The sequence below is a fragment of the Pleurodeles waltl genome, chromosome 2_2, assembly GCF_031143425.1.
Source record: "Pleurodeles waltl isolate 20211129_DDA chromosome 2_2, aPleWal1.hap1.20221129, whole genome shotgun sequence".
NCBI lineage: Eukaryota > Metazoa > Chordata > Amphibia > Caudata > Salamandridae > Pleurodeles > Pleurodeles waltl.
This window is the reverse complement of record NC_090439.1, coordinates 803348699-803360924: the sequence shown is the minus strand read 5'-3', so window position 1 is coordinate 803360924 and position 12226 is coordinate 803348699. Positions and strand designations below refer to the sequence as shown.

At 44.0% G+C, this 12226-nt stretch overlaps 1 protein-coding gene across 1 annotated transcript in view; it reads right to left on the bottom strand.

Annotated features, from left to right (window-relative positions):
- LOC138282635 (carbonic anhydrase 13-like) overlaps window positions 1-12226 on the bottom strand; it is a 510143-nt gene that overhangs the window by 109420 nt on the left and 388497 nt on the right. Inside the window, exon 5 of the mRNA XM_069220428.1 lies at window positions 10736-10798. Coding sequence (XP_069076529.1) covers window positions 10736-10798 — 63 coding nt within the window. The remainder of the gene's footprint in view (window positions 1-10735; window positions 10799-12226) is intronic.

Genomic DNA, 12226 nt, shown 5'->3' with positions numbered 1-12226 from the left:
TGGAACTAACCTTAAAGCATGGCACTGGATTTAACGCTCCACATCACGGCCTTAACACATTAATATCTGCTGAGCTCAGTTACATTGTGGAGTCTAGGTGTATGCTTAACCAAAATCTGAATTAGACTTCTTCTGAGTTAAAGTTAAAGACAAAACACAGATAACTAACCGTAAGGGTAGCAGTTTTGAAAATAGTACAGAAGTGATATTCGAGTATTGCAGGGGTATACCCATTTTAAAAGTTTCCAAAACATTTTATTTGTATCCTAGTTTGTGCATTATTGGCAAATAATTAACCTCAAACTAGGAGGATGGAGCTAAGCACTCTAATTTGATCAATGCACCAACATAATAAGGAAGGGTGGAAAATATACTGATTTTGTCTACGAGTAATTCTCATATATTGTTTATACATCCTGTTGTATCAAATTTTAGAAAGAAATATTTTAGGATAATATTAAATGATTATGAGGTAAGGAGATATAGATGGGGGTTTCAGATGGTGATGTTCCCATGTCCAGTTGTATTTTGAAAACTGTTTAACTTTTTTAAATACTCTATACGTTTATCACATAGTATTAGACATGTCAGCCTTAGGGTGGTCTTCCCCCAAACCTCTTTGCCTTCTTACCTTTAATTTTTGCTGCAATTCCTTTTTGTTGGCTTTAGGACTCTGTGCACTTTACCACTGCTAACCAATGCTAATGTCCTTGAGCTCACTACCCTAAAAAGGGTTTGATTGACATATATCCAATTGGCATATTTAATTTACTTATAAGTCCCTTGTAGAGTGATATGCCATATACCTAGAGCCTGTAAATAAAATGCTGCCAGTGGCCCTGCAGTACTTATTGTGCCACCCAGTTAAGTAGCAGAGTGAAATATGTCCCAGGCCTGCCATTGCAGCCTGAATGCAGTTTTAAACTAACATGTTGACTTGGCATTGGAATCCCATTGTCAAGTCTTAAGCTCCCCTTTTATTACATAAGTCACCATTAAGGTAGGCCCTAGGGAGCTCATATGTCAGGGTGCTGTGTAATTAAAAAGCTGGGCATATATTTTTAAGTTTTATATGTCAGGGAAGTGTAAAATTCAAAAATTTATTTTTCACTACTGGGAGTCCTACATCTCCCGTGGGATAACATTGGGGGTTACTTATTACAGTTAATAACTTGTAATTCCTAATTGGGCACTAGTAGATATGTCATGTTTGGTACCTATGAAATTGTAATGATAAACCCTCTTCGATGGTAAAATCGGACTTGTCATTACAATTTTAAAAATGCCAAAATGCCACTTTTAGAAAGATGACATTTTCCTGCATTAGCACTTTGTGCCTGTAGCCTGTCTTGGGTCACATGACTTGGTGTAGCTGATAGTTAGACTTTGTGATATCTCCCCTTACAGTCACACTGTAAAGGGGTCAGGTGTGGCTCAATGGGCCATCTGCTGGTAGGGTGGGCAGTAGAACTGAGCACGTGCCACTTACAACTGAATAGCCTGTGCTCTGCCTTCACTTAAAGGGCCTAACAAACCTGTATTGTCATTGCAGCCAGGGCAGGGGAGTCAAGAAATCCCATGCAATTCAAAGAACCTTTCCAAAAGCTTCTTCCACCTTTCAGACGAAGGACACCAGGGTATAAAAAATAAGACCTTCAGACTCACTCTTCTGGACTTGTGGATACTCTGCCAGAAAGAAGGACTACTTTGCTGTTGGAAGGACTGGCACTCTGCTGGACTGCTGCTTTACAAGACTAATGACCTGCCTTGATTGCTGCCATGTTTGACCTACTGCTGTGCTATCTTCTGGATATTCAACTGTCCCAGGACCTCCAGAGTGACTCACAAGTGCTAGTTTGCTGGCCTCCTGTTTGGAGCCACAGGGACACAAAAGGCTTACTCTATCTTGAACCCATACTTCGACCCATCCTGAGGCAGTCCTGAACCGCCAAGTAGTGCCCCTCCAGTGCTGGACCCTTGGAAGAGGTGCTAAAGCTGCCCAGAAAGTCAAAATCCAAAAGTGAGGACTTTGACATTTTTTGGCTTAAATATCTCTCAGAACCAGGAGAAAACCGGGACTGACCTGCTTGCCTAACTAACCTACGTGCATCGCTGGTCAGATTAACTCCACAGCTTCTCCCGCTATGTTCTTCTCCCCAGCAGCAAATCTGTTTAAGGTGTCCTTCGCCAAAGGGGTATCCAACCTCATGTAAATGTTTTCGGCTGCAGCCCTCTGCTTTGTCCTGCTGGAGATGTTGACTTTCATTTCAATGACTAAGTACGAACCTTAAAATCTTCACTGTGGCTTCAACGCAAGGCTATCTGGAGATGACACTCGCTCATCTGACACCTCTTGCAGGCTTGCCAAGCTGGATTTTACTTTCTCACAAAATTTTTCTCTAGACTTCTTCTAAGTCTGAAGGTAAGTACTGACAAGGCCAAATCCACTTCTCGTATTGGAACCACACTTCATTGCGGTCGGCATATTTTACGACTTTGACCCAGTCTTACACGACTAGGGGCCAGATGTACGAAAAATGCAAATTGCGACTTGCAAATTGCGAGTCCCTGCGACTCGCAATTTGCAAGTCGCAAATTGCTATGCAGTACGGTGTCTCAGACACCGACTGCAACTCGCAATGGGGTCGCAATGACCCACCTCATGAATATTCATGAGGTGGGTCGCAAATTGCGGCCCCATTGCGAGTATGGGCACTCGCTAACATGGAGGCCTGCTGACGTCAGCAGGCCTCCATGTTAGCGACCTGCTTGTCAATAAAGCAGGTTTTTTTTTTTGAAGTGTAGCCCGTTTTCCCAAAGGGAAAACGAGCTGCACTACAAAAAAAAACCGAAACCTTTAGTTTCGGATTTTTCAGGGCAGGGAGTGGTCCCTAGGACCACTCCCTGCCCTGAAAAAATATTTTTGGGTGCAATCACAAACTGGAAGGGGTCCCATGGGGACCCCTTCCAATTTGCGATTGGGTTACCATCCACTTGAAGTGGATGGTAACTGCGATGCCATTTGCGACCGCATATGCGGTCGCAAATGGTATTGCATCCCAATGCGACTCGCAAATAGGAAGGGAACACCCCTTCCTATTTGCGAGTCTGAAATGCATTTTGCGAGTCAGTAACGACTCGCAAAATGCATTTCTGCATTGGGATACGCGTTTTGCGACTCGCAAACGGCAAATTTTGCCGTTTGCGAGTCGCAAAACGTTTTGTACATCTGGCCCCTGATGTACACAGTTGGCACTTTGATCTTTTAGGGGATAGTTTTCACTAAGACCTTTAGAAATTCATAATTCCAGGTCTACTGATTGGATTTTTATCATTTTGGTGTCAAATACTTTATTAATTTGACTCTATTTTCCTAATTGTTTTGTTGATGTGTGTTTTCACTTTATTACAGTTCGTGTGCTCCATAAATACTTTACACATTGCCTCCAAGTTAAGCTTTTCTGCTTTTTGTGCCAAACTACCCAGGGTTAAGCACAGGTTAATTTGGTGACCTTCTCTAGTTCACCCTGCAAGGGACTGTGGCTGTTGCTTGACGAGGGCTCACACCCAAGTAAACCAACAACCCAGTTTCTCACATTGATGTTCAGCGGTGTGAATAAGGACTTGTGCTTGTGCAGTACCATAAAGTGATTTGTTACACAAAAATCCCAGATAAATAGTTTGACATCAGAGTGACCCCCTTTTAAATTCGTCCTTAGTTTTTCCATGGCCTAATTTAAATGCCCTACCATCCTTTTTCACCATGAAGATGGAGCCAAGCAACTTTGACACCATCAATAGGGCTGAGCTGCTGAAACTCTGCCAGCAGAAGGGGCTGAAAGTAAACACGAGGGCTACCAAACTGGCCCTAAAGCCTCCTCAAAGAACTCCGGGCCATTGAGGAGATACATGGGTGGCAGGCCACCTCAGTGGAGGATGAGGTGGATGCCTAGAAAGAGCAGGGAGCCCAAACAAAAGCTGAGGAGAGAGAGTGCTCAGACCAGGATCCTGAGCCGCCAGGAGAGCCCAACTCGACCCCAGCAGATGACCACGATGTAGCAGGGACCAGTGGCCTGAGCCAAGAGGAGCTGGAGGACAAGCGGGAAGAAAGCTCAAGCTGGAGCTGGCCAAACCACGGATAGAAGAGAAAAGGATGGCTAATGAGCTCAGTCTCAGGGAGCTGTACTTAACAGCAAAGCAGATGGAGTCCAGCAGTACTGGTGCCAGAGTACCAGCAGTGCCTACTGAAGATGTGAGGGTCTACATACCAAAGGACCTGGTGTGCAGTTATATGGTGGGAGATGATATAGAAAAATGGCGCTCATCATAAGAGGTAGCTCTGAGGGTACAAAAGGTTCCAGAGGAGTACGTGTGGGGGGTAGCTTGCGGTAGTATATACCCACAGTGGGGAGGGGCACACTTGTGATATTTGAGTTGGAGAACCAGACCATGTATGCCCCTTTAAGGCCATTTTTCTTACCAATTTTTTTTTAACCCCTGATGTTGTAGGGCCATTTTAGATTTCCTTTTTAACTTAACATCTTTTTGTAAAGTTGACTTTCCTCTAACACAAGAATGTGCTACATATGCGTTTATTCTCGGTAGGCGCTGTCGCCCTGTTGTCTGCACATTTAGTTCCAGAGTCATACAACCAGAATGCAATGCCCTTGTTTTATTTTTCTGTGCTTGTCAGAGGCAGTTAGTTTATTCTAGACAAGCTAAAGAAGCTGTTCTGCAACTCTGCCACAGTGTGATAAGGACTGTATTTTATTTTATTATATAAACAGCATCCATGGTAGGCTCAGATAGAGGAGCACTTCATGCTGATGTTATCATTGAACCGGTGTTAACTGTAACTGAGATGCACCCAAGCTGATTCCAACCTTCATCCTGTAAAGGAAGTTAGCATGTACACTTACCAAGGCATGGGGCTTAGACCATCCCAACAGGTCTGCCAAAGGGACTCACGCTATGCTCTCTTTAGTATTGGTATTAGTGACAGATAGGAGTAGAGCAACATTAGTATCAATTAACACAGTTGAACTGTTTGTAATTTTCATCATTCTATTAATAATTCATATATATGTCTCGTCTGCTTAATCATCCCAGTTCACATTTTCCTTTTGAGAAACTAATCATTTCAATAAATGTTTTGAAAATTCATTTTTGTATGTTTCTTATTTATACCTTGGGCATGCAAAAGTAACAAACAAAAGGGTTGGATCTGTTTCCACAAATTCCTTGGGGATCAGAGTGGTCATGTTCAAGGTTACCAATAACATCTATTACCTTGGTCAGGTTAGAGGCTTAGATGTGGTACTGTGAGCTAACTTAAACAAACCAACAATTAATGATGATATAAGCAGACTGAGGGCCAGATGTATGAAGGATTTTTCTAGTCGCAAATGGCCTGATTCCCAGAATCAGGCCGTTTGCAACCAGAAAAATGCTTTTTTGTATGTATCAAGCCCTGTTTGCAAATTGGTAATCTATTATCGAATTGCAAATTGGGTTTGTGAATCGGTATTAGGAAGGGGCAATGTTTAGGCTGTCCAGGCTACTACCAAATCGCAGTGGTATGTATGAATGTTTTTCAACCAAAATACAGTCACAAATCATTTGAATTTTACCACTAACTTCAAGTTAGTGCTAACCCATTCGCAAATGGGAAGGTACTCCAGTGGACTCTTTCACCTTTGAGAATGGTTGTAAAAACAATTTTTAAGAGCAGGCAGTGGATCTAAGGACCACTGCCTGCTCTTAAAGAATGAAAAGAAAACTTTTCATTTTTCTTTTTGATATGCATCCCGTTTTCCTTCAAGGAAAACGGGCTGCATAAAAAAAAAAAAAGATTGCTTTATTTAAAAGCAATCACAGGCATGGTGGTCCATCGATCCTATGATTTTAGCAATTCCCAATTGGTCGCAAAGCAACACCTAGCACATTAATATTCATGAGGTAGGTCTATCTGCGACCCAATGGGACTCGCACAATGTGTGAAACACACATTAGTACATCGTTGTTTGCGATTATCAAATAGCGATTTGAAAAACAATTGCTATTTGGTAACCATTTCCTAACCAGTGCCCATCACATCTGGCCCTATGTCTCTATATTGTGGAGTTCTTGATTACATAATACACAGTCCTACTAAACTCATAGGAACTATATGACATGACGCCACCAACGTTCTAAGTCAGGTACTTATTTAATGGGTCGCCTGAGTAGTTTTTTTGTGTATGCCCAAGGCTGTTCTGAAACCTCTATACAGAGATGTCAGTGGTGAAAGGGATTCATCCTCCTCAGCCTTAAAAGGAAGCACCTACTTATGTTTGTAGGTTGTTCAAGCTTGAACCTTCAACTGGATTACCCCCACTATAGCATTTCCTTTCTTTGAATTCCATTAATTAAATGTGGCGCTACCAGTGAATATTTGGTGGTGCAATGTTACCTTCATGGTTGAGGCACATGAAGCTTATAAATGTAAAGTTTTTTTTATTCTTGGGTTAATTTTCATGCAGTTGATGCTAACACAGAGATATTTCACACATACACTGCAGCTCCAGTTCCAGCTGCTTATAGACCTCATGAACATTTAGAAATAGCATTAACTTATTAGGTACATCAAAGCTGGTTCCAAGCACCCCCACATGCTCTTCAAAATATCCAACTGGGTCCTCTCAGCAAAGAGGGGACATCCTGGTCAGCCTTCACATCTATTACCCTGGTGAGGTAAGGGGTTTCGATGTGGTTCTGTGCGCTAGCCAAAACAAGCCAACATTTAGTGATGAGGTAAGTAGAATAAGGGCCTGATTTAGAACTAGGCAGCTGGCTTACTCCATCACAATGGTGATGGATATCCCATCCGCCAAAATCTAAATCCCATCCTATCCTATGGGATGTAGATGTCGGCAGATGGGATATGCGTCACCGTTGCAATGGAGTAACCTGTCCGCCGAGTTCTAAATCAGGCCCTAAGTCTTCCTATTGTGAAGTTCTTGTTGGCATAATACACAGTACTATTAAACTCATAGGAAACATATAAAACTCAGAGGTATCATTGACAGCCACAAACTCCCAAACCAGGCCTGGGTAGACGTCTTAGACTATTCCAGCAAGGCACTGAAGGGATGGGTGAGGGGCAGCAAGGTAGAGTATTTCATTGGGCTGTACAACCTGATTCTGAGGGGGCACATGCTCAATACCTGTTTTACAGAGCTGCACCAACACCTGGTAGACAGCAAGCTGACTCTGGGTCAGTATCAGAGTGTCCAAGATGGTATCTGGGGGACTCCCAAAAGTGTGGTGATCATTCCCACCAGAAGAAGGGTGGAGATAGAAATAAGGACTTCTATCAAGGTCCCCAAATAGTTATCCAGAGAAAGGGTCTCATTCCCAATCTGGCCTTCAGAAAAAAGGCTTCTCTGTTACAAATAATAGCAAGTCTGTCCCCAAGTACTATGAGTGCTATGAGTATGGGCACATGAAGGCTGATAACACACTAAACAGAAGCATAGAGGTTCATCTGACAATCTGGAAATTCCAGCCTCCTTTCTCAATTCTCCAATCTTAAGGGTTCCCAGGTGAGAAAGGAGGCTGGAATTTCCAGACTGTCAGATGAACCCCTGTGCCTCTGTTTAGTGTGTTAGCTGTTTATGGTTAGGGAGGAAGAGGACAGGGTGAAACCCTCTGTCCCCTAGTGTCTCTGGTAGTTGTTACATGAAGGCTGATCCCAAATACCCCAAGAGGGCACATCCCTCCAGTAGGGGGAAGACCCTGAGGTTGGCTACCATTGTACTTGGGAAGGAGATGGCCCCAGTTAGTGTGAGTGAGACCATTGATGTTATCCTAGTGTCCATAGGTGACCTGGAAATTGTGCCTAAAACCCTCATGCCTACCAATGGTTCCAAGTACACGCAGTGGGTCCCCATCAATGGGCAGAGGGTGGAGGCTCTGAGGGATCACAAGAGCCAGTATGACTACGGTAAGACAGCATCTGGTGTCCTCAGTGCAAGTGATTTCCAATACATTCCACCAGGTTGGAGTAGCAGACAACAGGGAGGGTCATTACCCTGTAGATTCGATTCTCTTTCCATGGTGGAGAGGGGTCTCATGTATTCTGAAAGTTGCTGTGAACCATGCCATGCATGTGGCCTGTCTAAAGGAATAGATCTAGGGCACACTGCCTGGAAAGAAGTGGAGTTCAGGTCACACCTGGAAATGTTGAGGTTGCCTGAGTGAGTCTGTGTGACCACCAGGCCCTTGGCTGCCTGTGAGGGGAGTCAAGAAGATCTAGAGCCTGGAAAATTGGCTGCCAGGAGAGGAAAGAGCAAGGGGTGTGGGAAACCAGCCCCTGCATGTCCCATATTGGAGGTGAGTGGGACACCAGAGAAGGCCACTCAGGAACCTACTGGGGAAGACTTTCCCTCCCTACGTGGCCTGCCTGTGCTTGCTGGATAGGAAGGAAAGGGTGAACCCAACAGTTCTGTAAGGCACAGACAGAGGTAGTGCTCAACACTGGAGGCCATAATTGGACAATCTGAAGCCTAGGCAGTTGATGATGCCTTGGGAGATCACCTTATATACTGGTGAATGACCTCCTGTATAGTGAGCCTGAGGGTCCCATGCATGGGGCTCCATTTGTGTTGGTAGTCCCCTAATTTATACAGGGTCTTCCTATTGAGGCTGGCTCATGAGATACCCATGGCAGAACATCTGGAGCAGGACAAGACCTTCACTAGACTTGTCTCCAACCTTTACAGGCCCCGGATGAAGATCTTCTCAGATACATTTTGTAGGACTTGCCTTAACTGCCAGACCAGTGAGAAGACAGGGAAAAACCTGAAAGCTCCCCTGAATTCCTTCCCTGCCGGTGACACCCCCTTTGAAAGGGTGAGCATCGACATTGTAGGAACCTTGCTCCCCAAGACAGCCTTAGGGAAGTGGTTTATCCTGGTCTTGGTAGACCACACCACCAGATACCCATAGGCCATCCCTTTGAGGAATTTAACTGTGCCTGCAGTGGCTATGGCCCAGATGAGGATTTCCACCAGAGTGGGTTTCCCCAAAGAAGTCGTGTCTGACAGGGGCACCAACTTCATGTCTGAGTACAAGAAATCCATGTAGAAGGAGTGAGGAGTACCTTACAAGTTTTCCACACCGTACCATCCACAAACAAATATGTGTGTTGAAAGTTTCAACAAGACCCTAAAAGGCATGATTATGGTCTGCCTGAGCCCATGAGGCGGACGTGGGATGTCCTCTAACAAGGCCTGCTTCTTGCCTACAGGGAGGTGCCAAAGAGTAGAGGTTGGATTCAGCCCCTTTGAACTTCTGCATGGTCACCTTGTTAGGGTGGCTCTCAATCTGGTTAACGAGGGGTGGGATCAAGCTCCCAAGAACTGCCCCCCTACCCATGATATGGTTAGCTACATGCTAGCCCTCAGAGGCTTCTGAGGACTTGGAGGCTAGCTAGGAAGTTATAAACAGTGTTATGACCAGACAGCTACCCCGGTGGAATTTCAACCTCAGCAGAAAGTGAGGCTAATGGAGGCTGGAGCCCAGGACCCTGCAAGACCATTGGACTGGGCCTTATCAGATAGTTAAGAAGAAGGGGGGAGGCAACCTAACAGGTGCACCTCAAGACCACCAGACATCCATTAGGGGTGCACCAAATCAACCCCAAGTGATACTGTGAGAGGTCACCATCCTGTTGGAGACATGATGGTGGGGAGGAACGCAGTGGTCCTCTCCTTGACCTCCTGTCATGAAAAAAAGAAATGGCCAGTGGAGTGTGTCAACCTCTCCCTTATCCTGACCCCAGAACAGCAGGAGGACTGTCACCTGTCACTGGGACAGTTTGCCCCTCTGTTTTCCCTCAGTCCTGGGCTTACACATCTGTGTACCCATGATACTGACACTGGAGATAGCCCCCTGTCAAAAGCAACCCTTGCAGGCTGTCTGATGAAGTAAGGTCCAGCTTCAAAGAAGAGGTCTCTAAGATGTTGGAATTAGGGGTGATTGAACACTCCAGTAGCTCCTGGTTCAGCCCAGTAGTGCTGGAACAAAAAGCTGCCCCACAGGCACTGCCTCAGAACTCAGGTTCTGTAAGGACTACAGGGGGATCAACTGAGTTACTAAAAGTAATGCTCACCCCATCCAGAGAGCAGATGAGCTCATAGATAGATTAGGGGGCTGCTAAATTCCAGAGTACTTTTGATATAATTTCAGGGTACTGGCAGATTGCCCTTTTCTACTCCAGAGGACCACTTGCAGTTGAAAGCATCAATTTTTACTTAATAATATGGATGTGGTGTAGGTGTGCGTGTATGCACGTGCACACACATACATACACACATGTCATTATGGGCTGTCATTCCATAGAGGCCAAGTTTGCATGGTTAAATAAACTAAAACCGAAAATGAAATTAAGTATAGAGAAATGGAAGAAAGCTCTCATGTTGAGGGTGGGAATACTTTGAATGGAAATTGATGCCGCAGAGGAGAGGGAAAATTTTTTGAATTTCTCACTATTTACTAACCACTTGTGGGTTGGACATGCTGTTTCATATATGAAGCAGCAGTACTAATTGGATATCGACTTCGACATTTTCATAGAGAATGTTGTCTTACATTTTATGTGTTTAAACATGTAGTGTGCATCATATTTTCTTCTGCATATTGTAAAAGCGTTCCAAAGATAATTAATTTTTAATTAAATAAAAAACAAATTTACCTTGTTTTTAATGGAATCCAACACATCCGTAATTTGTTGCAAGGCTGAGTTATCCTCACCAAGCTGTAGGTGCAAAATAATGAAGTTACATAATACATAAATTAACTAAGTCAATAAATACAAGTTCAAATAAATACTCTTGGGCTACAATGTCAGTTTTGTTCTTTGTATTTTCTTTGCCCATGGCTACACAACCACATATTACCTATTTTAGTACACTAAACCAACCTTTTTTGGCAATAATATATCATGTGTAACCCTTATTATGAAACATATGTTTTAGTGTAGTTGGGCTGGCTGGGGTTTAGAATGACCTATTACTATCCACATGAAAAGGAGCTAGAATGGACCAAGCTTTGATCTAACTCCTATACAAGTTCAAAATGGAGCTATGTTTCCTTCAAAATTAAATTCAGGGTGAACCCATGCTCTTTAATCTCTCCTGTACTCGATGTTTGGGTCAATGCATTTGGTGAAATACTGCTTAAACATGACATCTCTGTTTACCAATACACAAAGGATACACAACTGTATGTAGGTCAGTTTTTGTAACATTGATTACTGTTTCCAGTGTCCACTCTTTGAAGATAATGTGCTTCCATTGAAAACATTGCATATGTGTGAAGCAAGCCTTTAGGGGCAGGCTAGGTGTCAATCTGGGTTCATCATAGTAGGTAGGTCAAATAAAGAACTACCACAAGTCTGTGTAAAATTAAGATATGCAATCCAAGAATGTATATAGCTTGCAACTAGTACTGGCTAACAGCTTCAATCAGTTTGACAGATTTGTGTTATGCCCAAGTACCGGTGGACCAACTCTGCAACACAACAGTGCTTGTTGCTGATGAGAAAACCAAAAAACGACTGACACGCTTCGCATGCTAGTAAAGCCGGTAAGCTTAGTGACAGAGAGTTCATGTAACAGTCAAATCTACTTGAGACACTAAGGCCCTCATTACGAGTTTGGCGGCTGGACCACCATACTGCCATGTTGGCGATCCCAAAAATTCCTCCATGGTGGTGGTCTTCCAGACTGCCTCATTCTGAGTTACACAGGGAGGAACGCCAACAATAAATAGGCAGACCGGCAGTGCCGGGGAGGCCCAGAAATAGGAGGTTTGAACTCCAGCCCAACAGGCCTGTGACCAACCACTGACCATATTACAAGTCCAAAGTCGCAGTGGCAGCCACCCTTGGCGGTCAGCCAATGGCAGTCTGAACCATGGCGGTCCGTGGCCACCAAATTAATACATAACTGCACACTGGATGGATTTGAAAACAACACAGCTGACACTCATTGCAACACTGGACACACCTGCAAATGACACTACAGACACACCCCTTCAAAGACCACAATCGTCTGCATGACGGAGTGCTTAAAAAATGTAACTCCATAGACTAAGCACCCCTCTCAATTTTTTTTAAACATCCCATACCACACCCTGCACACACGTTTGCCCAGTCTCACTATTTTTGCACTTCCCCTCTTTA